This window comes from Eublepharis macularius, chromosome 9 (assembly GCF_028583425.1).
Source record: "Eublepharis macularius isolate TG4126 chromosome 9, MPM_Emac_v1.0, whole genome shotgun sequence".
Lineage (NCBI taxonomy): Eukaryota > Metazoa > Chordata > Lepidosauria > Squamata > Eublepharidae > Eublepharis > Eublepharis macularius.
The window spans coordinates 82043849-82062765 of NC_072798.1; the positions used below are offsets into that span (position 1 = coordinate 82043849).

At 43.4% G+C, this 18917-nt stretch overlaps 1 protein-coding gene across 2 annotated transcripts in view; it reads right to left on the reverse strand.

Moving 5' to 3' along the window:
• Positions 1 to 18225, reverse strand: part of LOC129335940 (V-type proton ATPase subunit S1-like) — a 97427-nt gene extending 79202 nt beyond the window's left edge. For both annotated transcript variants that reach the window (XM_054988834.1, XM_054988833.1), the window contains exon 1: positions 18085 to 18225. In XM_054988834.1, the coding sequence (XP_054844809.1) occupies positions 18085 to 18197 (113 nt within the window). In that variant the 5' untranslated portion in view covers positions 18198 to 18225. The remainder of the gene's footprint in view (positions 1 to 18084) is intronic.
• Between the last annotated feature and the right edge of the window lie 692 nt (positions 18226 to 18917).

Here is an 18917-nt window from a genome sequence, read left to right on the forward strand (position 1 = left end):
GATAATGAGACACATAGATCTCTAAATTCATAATCTGTGGAATGTGTAGCAAAATAGGACCCCACTACCACTCATTCTAGCTTGCGAGATATGGAACTTGCTCAGGTCGCTAACATGGAGTTCACCTCCTTTTATTCCACACACCCCAATACAGAAAGGATTCCTTTTCACTGCCAACCTCATATAATGAATTACCTGGACATTTGGTGACTTACCTGGACCCACAGCAAATTCATAATATCTATTAGTTTTAATAATCTATTATTCTGTTGGCAAAGTTTCCAAGTGAAATATCAAAGACACATTTTGAAGCTATTTTCTCAGTCCTTGTTTGCATAAGCATTTACAATATGTTTCATTGAGCACAAAGTTCCACAAAGTTCAGGGAGATGTACATGGATCTCCCCTCCTCCATTTTAACTTCACAACAACCTTAATATGTACATTAGGTTGAGAAAGAATGACCGTCTCGAAGTCACTCTGTAAACTTGATGGTAGCATGGGAATTTGAAACTGGTCTCTCAGGTCCTAGTCCAAAACTCTAACCACTATACCACGCAGTCTCTCACTGTTAGCTAATTTGTTTGAGTTTCAAAACTATATTAAACTAACAAGTACAAAGCCCAGGATACTACAAATTACTTGTGCCTACAACTTCCAGAGAAACAGATGTCAGCTCTGACATAGATCTGAGTAAAAGGTTTAAATATATCTTTAATGCTCAGAAGGGAAAGCCCGGACAATTCAGAATTTTTGCTTGTTATCTGCTGTTAATTGACTTCTTCAACATTATACAGTTTCTAAAGTCATACAGAATGTAAAGCCCTTGGGTTTTGTACATTTCACTTCAGAGTTGGTTCTAATTTTATTTAATTCAGAGATGAGACCCCAGCATATGAATAAGAAGGATAGCTAGCAGGGAGCGAGGGTGTCAGATCCCAGTACCTACCAAAATGGCCCACATCTCACCTCTCCACAATGATAGAAATGCATAGTGCTTTTGAAGCCCCTTCAGACACTCAAGCAAATGGTGACAGGGAACATTCAAGAAGCACACAAGCCCCCCTGTTGTGTTTCTTAGGCAAAGAGCAAGTTGCTCACTGCCAGGGCTTTTTTTTCTGGGAAAAGAGGTGGTGGAACTCTCAAGAGGGAAATGAGGGAGAAACACATGGGAATCTTTGAAATAATATTTTCATGCGCTATGGGGTTACATCAAATGTGAGACACAAACCCCCTATCTTGTGTGTGGAGCGTGGTATTAAATGACATAGGAACTACCCAGTAAGATCATACTTATCACAATAGTCGTGAACTCTTGCCCTGGGTGCAGAATTCTGAGGGTTGTAGAATTTCTCCAGCCCTGCCTCTGTATCCTCCTCAAGGCAGCTGAGGTGAGTCCCTCATATCTATTTGGGAGACCTGTTCCTCACAACGATCCAGCCTCCCCTCCTCAAGCAGTCACTCACGCTGGATCTCCATGCAGTGCCAAACAGCCCCTCAGAATCTTGTGCCCGAGGTAGGAGGAGCTGGAACTCCGTTCCACCACGTTCCAGCTGAAAAAAAGCCCTGCACACCGCCATATAGAGGGGTTGATGTTGGAGACTCATGATCAGGAATTCCTGTGGGCTTTTCGTTTTAAGATTAAAGTAACCATGACAGGGCCAAGGGGGGAGAAAGATCAGATTAGGCCCACCACTCTATGGAGTGGGGAAGTTATTGCTTCCTTAAAATGCTGGTTTTCTAATTTTCAAACACTTCTAGAACTTCACAGCAGAAGTATACCTCATGGGAAACAGAGTGTGAACACAAATATTTATGTTTTAGACTATGGGATAGCTAATCGTACAATTTCAGTATACTGACAAAGTGAACTGTTTCCTTGTGATTACTGTGGCATGGCTGGAAAGCACACGCCATACAGTAAGCTTGCTGAAACAAAGCAGAGATCAAGCTGCAGCCAGTGCTGGGATGGAAGCATTCCCAGGAACTCTTTGTCTTCTGCTTTGAGTTTCATAATGGGGCGGGGGGGGGACACACACCAACAAACGTTTCTTAATTTGTTTAGGAAATCTGTATGCCACCTCTCCAGATCAGCTTGAGGCAGATCAAAACTGAAACAATAAAAACAAAACAAAACTAGTCCATAAAATAAGTCAGGAAAACGAATCACACAATAAAACAAGTTGATAAAACAGCCGGACCAGTACAATAAATAAATAAAAACAGATCTATAAAAACATACCAATTAAAAATACGCACCTACCTTATTCAGTCTTACAAATAGCTAAAATATCCTAATGGAAACCTTGTGTGGATTTACTAAATTTTTTGTATGTCTTCTAAAGATTAGAGAGAGAAAGAGAGTCAATGAATTTAAGTAACCTTTTAAGACTTTTTAAAAGATTTACAATGTGGTTTTGTTTAATTCTCTTAATGGTAAACATCAGGACAGAGAAATAAGAAATAACAGAAATGATTTTACAGGAAAAGAACTCCCTGTTTAAACTCGGTGTTTTTTTTCATGTGGGAAGTTGGTGTGAAATAAATACCCAGATGGGTCTTTTAAAGAGTTTTTTCAAAACTCTGCTATTAATTTAAAAATAGTATGTGAAACATGAATCTGAATTAATTAGATGTAACAAAAGAATAGATGCGATTATATATAAAAACGATATGAGGAAGCAAAACTTTTGGAAAGCTAAACATCCTGTGTTGAAATGTGGTACTTTTTATATCTTATTTACCAATCCTTACATTCTGGTCTGAAACTCTTTCTTGAGATCAGTTTCATTGCTTTCAAGAGTTTTCTGCTTTTTGAAGGAAGAGATCTGGTAGAAATGTACTGCTTTTTGCCTATTCCTATTCTGTGTTGTCCTGTACAAAATCTTGCTGCTGGCTTTTTGCAAGGTTTAATTAAAGGGGCACAGAGGCAAATGATTAAGGGGGTAGGCTCCCATAGGATCTGGCCATATGATGGTCCTTTCTCTTTTGGGACAGACATTCATCTAGGGGGAAAGAGCTCTTGCCTCTGAAGGGCATATCCTCCACCTTGTTCCTTGTCTCCAGAGGGAGTGCAATGGAATGCAACCAGGCATATCTCCTGAGGACAACAGAGGGAGGTGCCCTGGTAGAAGAGTTTGCCACATTGTAACCAGCCTTAATCTGCTCTTTAGAAAACTGGAGCATCTTCTCCTGGATGACCTTGATAAGAGATTTTTTGGTCTTTGAGTAAGTATTCATTGTACACAGCCATTTTATTCCATAGAAAGATCTGGTATGCACTAGAGGTGGGCATGAACGGGGAAAATACCGAACTGTGTGGTTCGTAGTTCATCGTGTTTCATGAACCATGGACCACGAACTTTCACGAACTTGCCCTGGTTCATGAACCAGTTCGTTTGGTTCATGAAAACGTCACTTCTGGGGCAGCAGGAGGTCACTTCCGGGGCTACAGAAAGCCTACCCCCCCCGTTGCCTAGGAAACTGATTGATCAGCACCAGGCTGTCTGCAATGATGAACCAAAAAGTGAACCAAATGAACTGGCCTAATGGCAGTTCGTCGAAATGGGCTCTGACAAACCTCCAGTTTGCAAACCATGAACCGGCCCGGTTCGTGATGAATTTTGGTTCATATTTCAGTTCGTGCCCACCTCTAGTATGCACCCATTATAGTGATATAATTAGCAATTTTGATGTTCAGCACCAAGGAGGTATAAAACTTCCTAATGACTGCATCCAACTTCTTGCCCTTTGTCATAGCGTGCATATCCTGACAATGTGTGGATTGCATTTCCTCCATTATCAGCGATGATGGGGGAGAATGTGTGAATAGGAAGGCATAATTATCCTCCTTGGTTTTATAGGACCCTACTCTCTTCTTTGACATTGCAGAAGGCAGACATCAACTCAATGAATCCTTCGATCACAGGGAAAGCAATGTTGGAGGAGTTTCCTGAATATAGATGTTGAAGAATGTTATCCTTCGGTTTGTTGACAAAACATCTGTATTCAATGACTTTGCCATCTGCAGCATTTGCTCAGTATATAATTTGAATTAATTTGTTGGCAACACTGGCTCCCTGTCCCCCCACAAACTCATCAGGGGACAGATCCAATGGGATGCTAGGGTTCCAATCTGCAGCATCCATCTCAGCCTCCAACTCTGAAAGATGAAACACCATGGAGGACCATGCTGGAATCCCGAATGAAAAGCATTGATACATCTTTGACTGGGTCAGATCTGGAATATAGATTCTGGGTGATACATGTCACCCCAATCAGTGTTGGCTAGCAGAGGCATGCCATGAGGGTACTATCTGTAGGGTCTGATATATCTTAGGAATGATCTTGAGTCTGATTAAGGAGTGAATGAAGAGAGTTTATTCAGGAACTACAACTTTGATAGAAAGGAGAGAAAAACAGAATAGATACTACTTCAGTAAACAGGGAGGAGGGACTTCCAGGAAGAAGCAGGAAGTAGCCTAAGAATACCAATCTGGAGACATGCAAGAAGGACAGAAGAGAGGAGGAAAGAAGGATCCCACTCTGCCATCTATCTAACTGTCAGACCCGCTGCCCCTTGCAGGTATTCTGTGTCTTCTGCCTTCTTTGTACACAAGACATTGTATTTTCAACACTATCAAGGGCACCTATGAGCACAGCATTTCTGTTGATGTGTATGTCTATAACTCCACAGAGTCTGGTCTGATCGAGAGCGGACCAACTTGCCCTCCTCCTCCAAGGAAAACAGTGAGGGAGACCTAAATTGAACTGATGGAGTGTGGTGGGATTCAATGATCTCAACATCTTCCCATACTGGTTTGGGTTCGATGAGCAAACTTATGCTTGCCAGAATGCCTTTGTCTTTGCCATCGTCTCTGGGGGCTCCAAAGTGCTATGAGTTGGATCTCTCTCCTCCAGATATCTCGACCTTGTGATGTGTGGATCTGAATGAGAGCCAGCCAGCATCAGGGTCAAAGAAGGAACCTTAGATATCAGTTCTGGCAGGTCCAAAGCAGATCTTGAGCAGATTAAACTCGGTGGGGTCAGATCTGATGCTCCTGTGGTACTCTGGTTTGGGGCAGCTGACTGTGTCGGGTTCGAATGATCCTTAAACTCTGCTAATGCAGAAGATTTCGCTGCTGAAGCTAGAGACAGCTCTTTCCCAAAGAAAAGCTTTCAGCATGGCTCTTTCAGTGCAGCCTTTGGACATGAAGACCTGTCACTGCTTATACGCCCCAACATTATGCCCTTCTCCAAGCCAGAAGCCAGAAGGAATGCCTGTGTGTCTTCATCATTTTAATGCCATATTGCATGTACTTTTTGAATAAGGCCTTATCAGCCATGGATCTCACAAATATTTTGTACTTTCTTCTACATATCTCCTGCAACAACGACCCAAAAGAAGCCTGAGATCAATGAGCCCGCTATAACATTTCTCACTAAACAGCAGCAAAAGAGAAACTGGGGGTAGAGGCGTCTTCTTGCCCAAAGCATGGGCTGTGAGGGCAGGAAACAGCTGTGCACACACCCGGGAAGGAAAAACATTCCTCTTCACAGATTTAAAGCTACAGAACCTACCAACTGGCAGGCTTGCACATGCACAGACCATGTGGGTCTGCCCAGACAACCAGCAATGAAGCATTAATTAATTCAAATAACCTGTTTAATTAATTAACTCAAATAACCTATGTAATTCATTAATTCAAATAACCTATGTAAGGGCTATTTTTTGAAGATTTTTAGAAGCCAAATTCTAAGTGGGGCGAAGTTAGAATAAAAATGCACAATCCACCTTATAGATAACCTGATTAGTATTTATAAGTAGACATGGGTACAAACAGCATTATGAACAGAAAAAACCCACGAACAGCCTTATCTGCTGTTCTTGAACAAGCTGTTCGTGAGGCCCCATCCTAACCAAACAGGTAGTTGTTAAAAGCCTAGCTCATTGCCTTCAGCAGCCTTTCGGCAAGCCAGACAGTCTGGCACCTGCTGCAATCAATCCCCTTGGCAACCGGAGGGAAGGAGGGACTGAACTCTGTCTGAACTCCTTCTGTCTTTCCTTCTGGCTTTAACCCTTCAAAGTACTTCCAGCAGAGAGTCCCATTTTTGCCACTGTGAAGAGAAAATGACAGCCAACGGGGAGACCTGTGGATTATGACTTTCCCGGTGTGCAATCTCTCTGAAACTTGGGGGATCTTCAGAGGACAGTGAGGACTATGTCCCCTGCAAATTTGGTGGGTATTGGACATTGAGAAGATCAGTTTGTGGGGTGTTTAAGGGCCCTGCCCCTTGCATGTGGCAGGAAAGGGCCCTTTAAACTATCAGCTGGCAGGTGGCAGGGGGGAACCCCCTGCTGCCTGCCAGCTGATAGTTTAAAGGGATCTTTAAAGGGCCAGGTAAGTGGGTTTGAGGGGAGGGGGGCTAAGTGGGGGGTGGGGGTGGGAGTGGTTCTGGCCCCCACAAACAACGATCAATGAACATGTCCAGGAACAGTTAATGTTCATCCATGTTCGTTGTTTGTTGTTCGTGGATGGCACTGAATGACAAACAGGGTGTTCGGGGTTTTTTTTCGTTCGTACCCATGTCTACTTATAAGCATTGGTGGTTGTGAAATTGCACTGTCATTAGGGTTGCCAGTTCCAGCTTGGGAAATTCCTGAAGACTTGGGGAAGGTATCTAGAGGTGATGGAGTTTGGGGAGGGCAGGGAACTCAGCAAGGATGTGATCCCATAGGGTTCACCTTCCAAAGCCGCCATTTCCTTCAGGTGAATTGTTCAACATAGTGTAGAGGTCAGTTTTAATTATGGGAGAACTCCAGGCTCCACCCTGACATTGGTAACCCTAAGTGGATTATTCAGGAGGCATGCAGTATGGTAATATGATAGCAACAACATTTGATTTATAAACCGCCCTTCAGGACAAATTAGCACCCACTCAGAGTGGTTAGCTGTGACTGACCCAGGGTCACCCAGCCAGCTTCAAGCGGAGGAGTGGGGAATCAAACCCAGCTCTCCAGATTAGAGTACTGCCGCTCTTAACCACTACACCAAACTGGCTCTATGCTTAGGTGGGTCATGTAAAAGCATATGATAAAATAGAAATGCAGTATGGACAAGTACTGACCACCCCCCCACACACACTTCACTCCGTCTGCTTTTCACCTTCACCTTCACACAATGCCTAGGTCTTATGGAACTAAATGTCACAGATTTCCAAAGAACTGCATGATGAGATACTGTAAGACAAAAGAATCTGCCAACTTCCCTACCCTTGTTTCCACAATATATGTCACTGATGAAGAGTCTGATGTTACAAACCACAAACATAATTGTCTAAAAGTTCTGAAATCAAAAGTATGTCATTGTAGAAAGAACATATGGATACATGAAGCTGCCTTATACTGAATCAGCACCCTGGTCCATCATAGAAGCATAGAAACATACAGCTGGAGGTGACTCCAAGGGTCATCTAGTCCAACCCCTGCACAATGCAGGAAATTCACAGTTATCCTCCCCCACCTCCCTCAGTGACCCCTGCTCTGTGCCCAAAGGAAGGCAAGAAAGCTCCAGGATCCCTGGCCAATCTGGCCTTGAGGAAAATTCCTTCTTGACCCCCAAATAGTATTGGCATTACCCTGGGCATATAAGAAAGAGCCAAGCACCAGCTCATTCCTTCATGCACTCCCTCTCTTGATCTGTCTACATTCATATTAAGTCAGAGAATCATCATAGCTGTCAGGTGGCCATCTAGCCTCTTTTTAAATACCTCCAAGGAAGGAGAGCCCACCACCTCTCGAGGAAGCCTGTTCCACTGAGGAACCACTCTTATCAGGAAATTCTTCCTGATGTGTAATTGAAAACTCTTTTGCTTTAATCTTAACTCCTTGTTTCTGGTCCAATCCTCTGGGGCAGCAGAAAGCAACTCTGCTCCATCCTCTATGTGACAGCCTTTCAAATACTTGGGCTATCATATCATCTCTCCAAGAGGATGAGGAACCATTTACAAGCACTCTTTGAGTGCCATCTGTCAACCAGTTACAAATCCACCTAACAGTAAATAGGTTTCAAACCATATTTTACCAACTTGTCAACAAAAATATCATGTGAAACTTTATCAAAAGCCTTACTAAAATCAAGATAAACTACGTCCACAGCATTCCCCTGATCCACCAAAGTAGTAACATTCTCAAAAAAGGAGATAAGTTTAGTCTGACATGACTTGTTCTTGAAGAAGCTGTGATGCCTCTTAGTAATCACAGCTGCCTTTTCTAAACGTTCGAGTACTGACTATTCTATTTATTTATTTATTTTATTTACTTATGTCATTTGTAGTCCGCCTTTCTCACTGAGACCCAAGGCGGATTACACAGTATGAGATTAGTACAATCAGTATCACGGACATTTCAATACAGTATCAAGGACATTTCATAAACAATACTATAAGGTAAATAGATACAAGTTTAAAAGACACAGTATTAGCAAGAATACAATATAGAGTAGAAGAAATACTGAAGCAGAACATAATCAGTTCTAGGACTAACATTAGACAATATGGAGCACTGGTAGTACATAGGAGTACATATTTAAAGCAGCAGTTAATATGTAATGTAATATAGTGATGGAAGTCTATGGTCCCTAACTCATTAGCGAAACATCTGAGACCCCATCCCTACAATACAGCCCTCCCATTTGAGTAAAAAGCCTTTTGAATCATTCGGTTTTGCATCATTTATGAAAAGCCAGGAGAGTGGGGGCTCTTCTGACTTCCTCAGGCAGGTCATTCCACAGGATAGGGGCCACCACAGAGAAAGCCTGTGTACGGGCTGCTGCTGAGTTCACCTGTGTGCAGACTGGCTCCTGCATAGGGTTGCGAGGCCCCCTCGATCTCCCAGCAGGAGATTGGGGCCTGGCACTTACCTGAGGGGGGGGGTGCGCGCTCCTGCAAGCGCGATGATGTCACTTAGTGACATCACCACGCATGGATTGGGCCCGTTGTGGGTCCCTGCGGAGCGCAGGAGCATTCCTGCGCTCTGCAGGGGCCCCCAACGGGCCCAATCCACGCCAAAATGGGCCCAATCTGTGCCCATTTGGGCAAGGATCAGGTCCGTTTTGGCACAGACCGGGCCCGTTTAAGGCCCCTGTGGAGCATGGGAGCATTCCTGCACTCTGCAGGGGCCCACAACGGGCCCAATCCATGCAAAAATGGGCCCGATCCGCACCCGTTTTGGCATGGATCGGGCCCGTTTTGGCATGGATTGGGTCCATTGTGGGCCTCCCGTGCTCCACAGGGGCCCCAATCCAGGCCGAAACAGGCCTGATCCTGGCTGCTGCTGTGCGTGGGGGCGTGCAGCTCCGCAGGGGGGCGTGCATTGGTGTGCGCCCCCCCTGCTGGCCAGGTAGGTGGGGGTGGGGGTGGGAGTGTGGGGGCGGGGGATCCCCCACCCCCACCAGGGGTCTGGCAGCCCTACTCCTGCGGGAGACCTTGTTCAGATGAGCGAAGCTGCTGTGGAGGAACATAGGGAAGGAAGAGGTCCCATAGGTATGCCGGAACAAAGCCATGAAGAACTTTGTATGTAAAAGCTAATACCTTGAACTAAGCACAGTAACTGATGGGTAGCCAATGGAGCGACTGTAGGATGGGAGTGATGTTCATGCTCCTGCTCGCTCCTGATAACAGTTGAGCTGCAGCATTTTGCACTAATTAGAGCCTCCTAGTTAACTTAGACGGGAGACCTATGTATAGACCATTACAATAGTCAAACCTTGATGTTACCATAGCATGGATCCAAGTGGCCAGGTCAGCCGTGTCAAGACAAGAAGCCATCTTCCAGGCTAGAGTGAGGTTGTAGAAAGCATTTTTTGCCGCTGCCTTAACTGGCTTTTCTAGTAATAATGCTGGATCCAGTATAAACCTTAGGCTCTTAACTGAGTCTACAAGAGTAAGACAAACTCCATTGAAAGTGGGGAGTACAATGTTCTTCAAGATCACTGCTTTTCCAACAAGCATCACTTCAGTCTTGTCTGGGTTCAATTTCAATTTGTTGTTTTTCAACCATTTCACCTCAGCTGTCAGGCAGCGATCTAAGATTTCTACTGCATCCTGTGGGGACCTGGATAGCGAGATACAGAGTTGGGTGCCATCTGCATATTGATGACATCCAACTCCATAGCTGTGAATGAGCTCTCCTGAAGGAGAACTCATCATATTTGATTATTTGTTCCAACATCTTTCCAGGTATAGATGTTAAGCCGATGGGTCAATAGTTATCTGTAGCCTCCTTTTCCCCCTTCTTGAAGATGGGAACAACATTTTCCCGCCTCCAGTCTTCCAGCACCTCACCTGTTCTCCAAAAATTCTCTAAGATGACAGAAACTCTGAAATTACATCAGCAAGTTCTTTTAGTACCCCAGGAAACAATTCATCTGGCCCAGAAGCCTTGATTTTATTTAAAGAAAATAGGCATTTACATACCACCCCTATGTCTATCCTAGGCTGAAATTCCCTTCCTTCCTCATGTGTTCTCTTTTTGCCAGGCTGAGCACAGTTCCCTTGCAAGTGAAAACCAAAGCAAAGTAGGAACTGAGCATTTCTGCCCTATCTTTATCACCTGTCAAACTCCCAATTTCCTTCCTCCACAGTGGGCCTATTACTTCCTTATTCTTTTTCTTGCTCCAAACATAACCAAAGAACATTTTTCATTGTATTTAGCATCTCTTGCTTACCTATGCTATGACTAAGCTTTAGCCTTTCTAACACTCTCCCTACAAGCATTGGCTATTAGTTTATATTCATCTTTGGTTCTATGGCCCTCCTATCATTTTTAAATGTGTTTCTTTAAATCTCAGATCTTTAGAAAACTGTTTATAGAGCCACTCTGGGTTATTTAGGTTCCTCCTATTTTTCCTTCTCATTGGACTCATTTTTATTGTGCTTTCAATATATAGTTTTTAAGAAACACCCACCCATCTTGAACTCCCTTCTCTTTGAGTATTTCTGACCATGGGATTCTACTCAACATAACTTTGATCTTCTTAAAATTAGCTTTTCTAAAATCCAACCTATATGTCTGACTACATTCATTTTTTCCCTTACCCAATATCTTAAACTTCAAAATTACATGGTCACAATATTTCCACTTCATCAACCAGTTCTCCCATGTTGGTGAGAATCAAGCCCCTTGTTTTCTTCTCCCCTTTCTGGAAGATGAACTTACCAGCAAGACAAGTCAGGAATGTATTAGACCTTAAGTTTTTATCAGAGTTTGAATTCCAACAGATATCAGGGTAATTGAAATCTCCCATGATCACTATGTCCCTTCTCTTTGAAAATATTGCAGTCTGGTCTAGGGGTATATCATTAAAGTACTCTGCCTGGCCTGGTGGTCAGTTGTAGACTGTCGCCATAATATCACTATTATTTCTTTTATTTTTACCCAGACACTTTTAATTGACCTTACATGCTCAGATTCATGTATTTCCTCACCCTTCCTTATTAATTTATTCCTTTTAAACAAATTGTACCTCTCAGTCCTAATATTCTAATTGTGTGCCTCATCCCACCAATTTTCAGTAATGGAAATTAGGTCATAGTTCCTGTATTAATACTTCAAGTTATTCTTCTTTGTTTCCCATACTCCATATATTAGTGTAGAGACATCGGAATCCACGGTTTATGTGCCAAGAGTGCTTCATATTTGTCCTTACCTGCAAACTAATGGGTCTCTACACATATATCAAAGTCAGTATTGTCTACTCAGACTGGCAGTGGCTCTCCAGGATCTCAGTCAGAGATCTTTTACATCCTCTACTGCCAGATCCTTTAACGGGAGATCGAGCTAGGGAACCTGAAAAGAGTCACAGAACAAACTCCCAGGTGATGCTATTAGATCACTTCTCATGAAGATTGTCAGGAAAAAACTGAGGTGATGTTTGTCAGTATCCTCTGAAACAAAGCCCTCTTCTGGCTCTTCAGGCAGTGATTCTATCAGAGAGGGGAAGGACCACTCAGACTTCACTTCCCAGGTAACCTTGCGAGAAAAATCTAGTGTTCTCCATGTGAAGAAAGTTACTTGTAGTCACACTCCTAGTTCTCAGTAGAAAACAAATAAGCAGAGGACAAGGAGACCAATGACTTTAGATACAGTACTTGGTAGAATTCTGCAGAAGGAAAAATTGTTCCACCCTCCTTCACTTCCTTTTCAGAGTGGCCAAAAAACAATCAGATTTGGAGACTGGATATATTTTAATAGATTTTAGTTGTCTTTTCAAATCAGAGGAAGCCTAATAGATAAAAACAGCCATGCCTTTCCTTGTCTCGTATAAGCAAACAGTCCAGATAATAAATATATTTTCATGACATACATACAACGGCTAGATATCAAAGTCAAATGCCCCGATTGCCAGTGGCAGCTGAAGGGGCTACAGAATTAAAATCAATGACTGTTGTAGTAGAATTTCAGAAAGGTACCGAAGCATCTCACCGAATGATATTGTTGTGACAGCCTAATTCACTTCTACCTGAAGGAATTTTATTCGGAGTGGCAACCCAACAAAGGCCTGGTATGAAATGTCATCTTACAATTTAGCACCTTGGATTCCTCAGAGGAAAATTCTCCTCGGGAAACTATGAAATTGCTCACCTTGTTTGTATTCACTGGATCACTTCCACATGCCAAATAAAACAGCCTATGTCTCCCTTTAAGCTTCTTGCAGGCGGCAGGGGGAATATTGGATAGACCAGTCTTGACAAATTGGAGAAAATCATTTACAAGATGCTTTCATTCCCAATCTTGGCACAAGCTGGCTGTCACTATAAACTGTCAAAGGTTTTCTCTGATTGAAAACAATTGATATTTCTGAACAACAGACACATTTGGCCTGCTTTACCACTGTTCTCACCAACTTTATGGAATATCACTAGGAAGTTAACATTTTGAAAATATATTTTGAGGTTGTAAACAGGAGGTAGAGTGACTACACTGAGTATCTACACTGTAAGTAACAACAACAACAACAGCAACAACAATAACAATAGCAACATTTGATTTATATACCACCCTTCAGGACAACTAAACACCCACTCAGAGCAGTTTACAATGTGTGTTATTATTATTATTATTATGACAATCACCCTATGAGGTGGGTGGATCTGGGAGAGCTCTGAAAGAGCTGTGAATGATCCAAGGTCACCCAGCTGGCTTCAAGAGGAAGAGTGGGGAATCAAACCCGGTTCTCCAGATTAGAGTCCTGCCATTCTTAACCACTACATCACTACCGTGCTGCACATAAGCTTATTAAATCTAGCATCCTACACTATGATAAATAAGAGTACTGGCTGTATATCCACAAGGGTATATTCCTTATATTATATGGGTCTCCCAATCCCAAAGACTTTACCTGCCTATTGCAAGTTTTTAATGGTTACCTAATATAGACTATTATTTTCTAAGGCAAGACTAAATGTCCTGCCATTAGAGGAACTTGCAGGTAGGTTTCTAGGAATGCCTTTCTCTGAACGGCTTTGTGATTGCAAATCCAGGGACGTAGACACTGCCTGGCATTTCTTTACTGATTGCAACAAATTTAATTTGGCTCGTAACAAATGGAGTACAATGTATATCAAAAATGGAGTTTTGTTGCAAAACAAGAGATTGTAGCTAAATCATTGGCAGATACTGATCCAAATGTGTGACTCCTGCAGTTGGCATTTAATGTCATTATTTCTTAATGCAAAACTCTGTATTTGTGTTTGTACATTGATACATTATTGTATTTCTTCCTGTTCTCTTATGACCTGTTGGTCTATGAGCATTAATAAAAGAACTGGAAATTGTTAGAAGTTGTTCTATTGCCTTGTCCTTCGATTTCAGCTCAATTCTATAAGACTGTGGCCAAATGCATTGTGTTTGCCCTAAAAGGGAAAACATATAGCTCCATATAGATCAGTGTGACTCTTCCTGAAATGGTACCTTCATGTAATCCTTATTAGGGAGCAGTCCAATACAGGACAGAAAAGCAGAAAGATGTCCACAAAACTAGCTTCTTGCAAGCACACTGCAGCATCAAAAGAGCAGTTCGGGATCAGCCTGCCCACCCTTTTTAAGAGAGAGAATGATTTGTGCTGGCACAAAAAGGTTTGCAAAACTGATTGGTGATGGTGCTTATTTGGAGGAGGAGTGGGGAACGTCTGTGCTAATGCGCTGGCGAGTTTCCAGAGGGAAAAAGAATTGAAGACTCAAGTAAATGCTATGCAATGTTAAGCAGAGGGGCTGAGAAGGAGGCGTTGTGTTGCATCCGACCTTGCCACCTATATCTGATACCCGTTTATCTCCTGCTGAAATATTGCAGCTCTCAGCTATTCCCCTGCTTTCAATAATCATTTAGCAAATGCCCCATTACTTATGCTTGTCTGTTGTTAAAATGGATGCTGCCATTTACAGCCCTGTTGCTCTTAACTTCACATGTCAATCAAGAAAGGCTTGAAAGCACACCTTTCCAAAGGCTCACTTTGCAAAGGACAGCTTTAATGTGGCTTTCTTTTTTAAGCTGTCCTATTTATAGCAACACTGTCACATCCATAAATAATACTTGGGGAGCAGAAGGGATTTCACGAGATGTCCTTTTTTCAGTTCATGAAGTTAATTTAAAAGTATATTGACTGTGTATTTAGGGATCTCTGAAGTGGAGCAGAAAGGTGGGGGGGCAGGGATGAATTGGCCTTTTCACAGTGGATCATCACCCCAGAAGTCTGCTGGGGACCACGAGCTACCCAGCCAAGCCCCAGCATTGCCATCAGAAGTAACAGCACTTAAACAACACATGAAGCTACTTTATTGTGAGTCAAGCCATTGACCTATTCAGGTCAGAACTGTATAAGTTCCTGTGGTAGGGTTGCCAGCTCCAGGTTGGAAAATTCCTGGAGATTTGGGGGGGCGGAGCCTAGACAGTGTGGCGTTTGGGGAGCAGAGAGCTCTCAGCAGGGTATGATGCCATAGAGTCCACCCTCCAAAGCAGCCATTTTCTCCAGGGGAACTGATCTTCGTGGCCTGGAGACCAGTTGTAATTCCGGGAGATCTCTAGCCACCATCTGGAGGCTGGCAACCCTAACTCACGGGGTCTCAGGCAGGGACCATCCCCTACCTGATTGTTTGGAATGCAGATGCCTGGGACCTTCTGCATGCAAAACAAATACTCTACCAATGAGCCACAACCTCCCCCTTGACTCATCATCTTCCTCGTGCGCTGCACTGCTGCTGGTTGGGTCTGAGCCTGGAGTTCAGCTTGGTCCTAGGCTGTTTTAGAGGCCCAATCCATCCTGAGGGCAGGGCTGGCAAAAGAAGGGTGCAATATGTATGGTTGCCAGCCTCCAGGTGGTAGCTGGAGATCTCCCAGAATTACAACTGATCTCCAGCCAACAGGCATCTGTTTCTCTGGCTGCTTTAGAAGGTGGAATGTATGGCATTATACCTTGCTGAAGTTCCTCCCCTCCCTAAATTCCACCCTCTCCAGACTCCACCCCCCAAATCTCCAGGAATTTTGCAACCTGAATCTGGCAACCCTAGGTGCAAGACCAAAGAGGCCCAGAAAATTAATTAGGGCATGGAGTCAGCATGTAGGAAAGACAGACCAAGCAAACATTAAGGCTAGCAGGGCATACTTTAAGCAAGAAGCATGCAATTGCAGACAAGTTAAAAGGAGGAGAAATGACCCTCAGCACTGCATGAAGCTGGAATCCTGGACAGGAAGCAGATCTTGCTTTGATCTCAAGTCTGCTTGAGACTTGAGGTCCCTAGTAACCATGAGCTAAATTACTCAGCAGGAGAAATAAACTATACTGCTTTTAAGGTGGAGTATCTCCTGCTTGCTCAACATAGCCTCTTCCTCCTTGATCTACAAAGCAGCTGCTTCCTCTCTGCTCCTTTCCTCCCCAGCGTCATTTGCTTTAACCAGTCAACAAACATCTTTTATGTCAGGCAGTTGGATTTTTACAAGGCAAAGGTCACAGCCGCTTTAGGCTTAGTGTTTACTGATTACAATGCAGGGTAAACACAGGCTGGTTTGAACATGGAACTTGAAGCCATCAGGTAGCGCAACCTGCACGGAACCAGTTTCTGGCTGCCGGTCAGGTGCTGCTCTGGGTGTTTATGGAGACAACAGAAGCAAGAGTTCCCAAGGGAAGACAAAAGACAAACCAGCCGTAAAACTATTCATTCTCCTTTTTTTTAAAAAAAAAATCAGATTTCCCCATTGACTCTTTTATTTGAAATTCACTGAACTATTAACTGTAAGTTCCTAGCCTCTGAAAAAAGATGATCAGCATCAACCTGGCAAGTTCAGTGCAGAATGTCCTTGTGCATAATATGTTCTTAGAAGGAGAAGATGTGACCTATCCACAGGGCACAGGAGCTCCAGGGCTGTATGCAGCACATGATGATTTTACCCATTCATATCAATGGAGGAAAGAAATCCATATACACAGGGCTTTTTTTCTAGGAAAAGACATGGTGGAACTCAGTGGGTTGCCCTCAGAGAAAATGGTCACATGGCTGGTGGTCCCGCCCCCTGATCTCCAGGCAGAGGGGAGTTTAGATTGCAATCTAAACTCCCCTCTGCCTGGAGATCAGGGGGCGGGGCCACCAGCCATGTGACCATTTTCAAGAGGTTCCGGAACTCCGTTCCACTGCGTTCCCGCTGAAAAAAAGCCCTGCATACACATTTCTTTTGCATGCTAAGATTTGATTAGTCTGTCCTCTTAAACAACACAGGGTAACATTCACACAAGTCAACTCATCATGCCTGTCAGAACTGATGCACGATCTAGAATCCTGACAATATAATCCTTCGTGCAGAAGCTTGCAACACTGACGCTGAGGAGAGCCGTTACCATTTCGGTTCAGAGCTCCTGTTGTTGTAAAAGTAGAGAAACTGTGCAAAACTGTTGAATGCTTGGAGATGATCCGATGATAGGTTTGCACCTTTGGAGCATATCATTTCTTATTCTACAAAGGAACCTGTAATTACTGAAGATTTCTAATGTGGTGTGGTGTAGTGTCTAGAGCATCCAAGTAGAATCTGTGAGACCCAGGTTTGAATCACCACGCTGCCATGGAAGCTTACTTGGTCATCTTAGGCCAATCATTGGGCAAATCCACACGCCCTTGGCACTTCTCAGCGTTGTGCTAAGTGTTCGCTAAACACCCAGAAGTATAGCGTCTTTCTAGCGTGATTTCAGAAATCGTGCTAGAAAGACGCTATACTTCTGGGTGTTTAACGAACATTTAACACAATGCCGGGACGCTCTGAGGGCATGTGGATTTGCCCATTCTCAGTCTAACATACCTCACAGGGTTGTTGTGAACATAAAATGGAGGAGAGAAGAAGGGTGGAGTGTAAGTGAAGTAAATAGAGAAATCAAAATCTTCAGCAAAAGCACTCTAGCTATACGATGATGCTTGTGACCCAAAAAAAGCAACCAAAGGGTAGTTCGTCTGCCACAGCATTCTGCTGATTGTAAATACATTACAATAACATTATAACAATGACATCTGCATCTTTTATGACATTCTTTAAAAAGTACTCATTTTGAATAAGCAGGCTGTCCTACTGTTGATATTCCACACCCAAAAACTTTGGGTGCAACATAGGATGTCTAATCAGATGAGCTGAGCCACCTAACATGGTGCTTTGGAGAGGGTGGGAAAGCAACGATGTTAATCCCATAGTTAGACACGCTCTAGCACAGCACCAAGGTGAAAGGAAGTAAATATTCAAGAAAGGAGGCATTAACCCTGTGTTATACATTCACGAAGCTCCTGGGCCTTCTCCCAACTGTGTGGTGACTGATCTGAAATTTGTGACCCTCAGACCATTCTCTAGGCTTGCCTCTCTCCACTGGGTTCCAAGACCTAAAGACACACCCAACCAGTAAGTGGTGGCCTTCACAACTTTTAAAAGGCAGACCGAAAGCCAGAGTTCCTAATTCACGTGCAGTTAGTGCTACACAAAATATTACCATGGCCACTGTTTTCCTAGCAAGCCCCCCCCCCAGGAACAAATCATAGCACAATGCTGGATTTCTTACCGGTCTGAGGACCAGAGAAGCATAGGTGTATGAGCCACAGAGAAAACCCCTCTGCACAGAACGCCGAAGAAGCCAAATAGTTGAACCCATGAAACACGACTGCCTCTGGCCATGATCCCTGCTGGCCTTGTTCTTGACTTGTCAGCTGCAAAGGCAACACTGCCCTTGGCAATGGAAGAGTCAGCTTTTTTATGACCCTGGAAGCATCTAGATTCAGCTCGGATGCTGGGTGAGGCTGTTTTGTGAAAACACTGCTTTCAAACAGAATAAATTCTCACCTGGTTGGGAACTTTGCCATGCTTTTACAGCATGCACCCATCTGGGCCCCTGTGTAGACTTTAGACCATAGCAGCATTTGCCGTAAAGGAAATTTATTTTAGCCCATGTTAGCAATTACCTGTCACATTACAATAGAGCTACTCTGGTACATTCTTAGCTTACCTCTACTGAATTTCCTATTACTGATGCTTAGAGATAGATTCACAGGTGAAGGAAGAAGCCATCTCTTTATCTGTCTATCAAAGGATAACACATTAGGGCCATAGTCTGTGGTAGTTGGAACTCTCTGAGACTGAATGTGCATATTGGCGAGCTTGCAAGACTAAGCGTTAACATAGGCACTGGCTGCAAAGTCCACATGCATACATTCAGACATCCCAAAGCAGTTCAACTCCACACACAACATTCACTGATGATATTTCACGGTCTAAAGTGAGATCTGCAGAAAATCTTGGGCCTTGGTTTCAGATATTTGTCTCATTTCACTTATTTTTATTTATTCGTTTATTCTTATGTCCCTCACTTTAATTCTCCTTCACACATTTCTGAAAGCT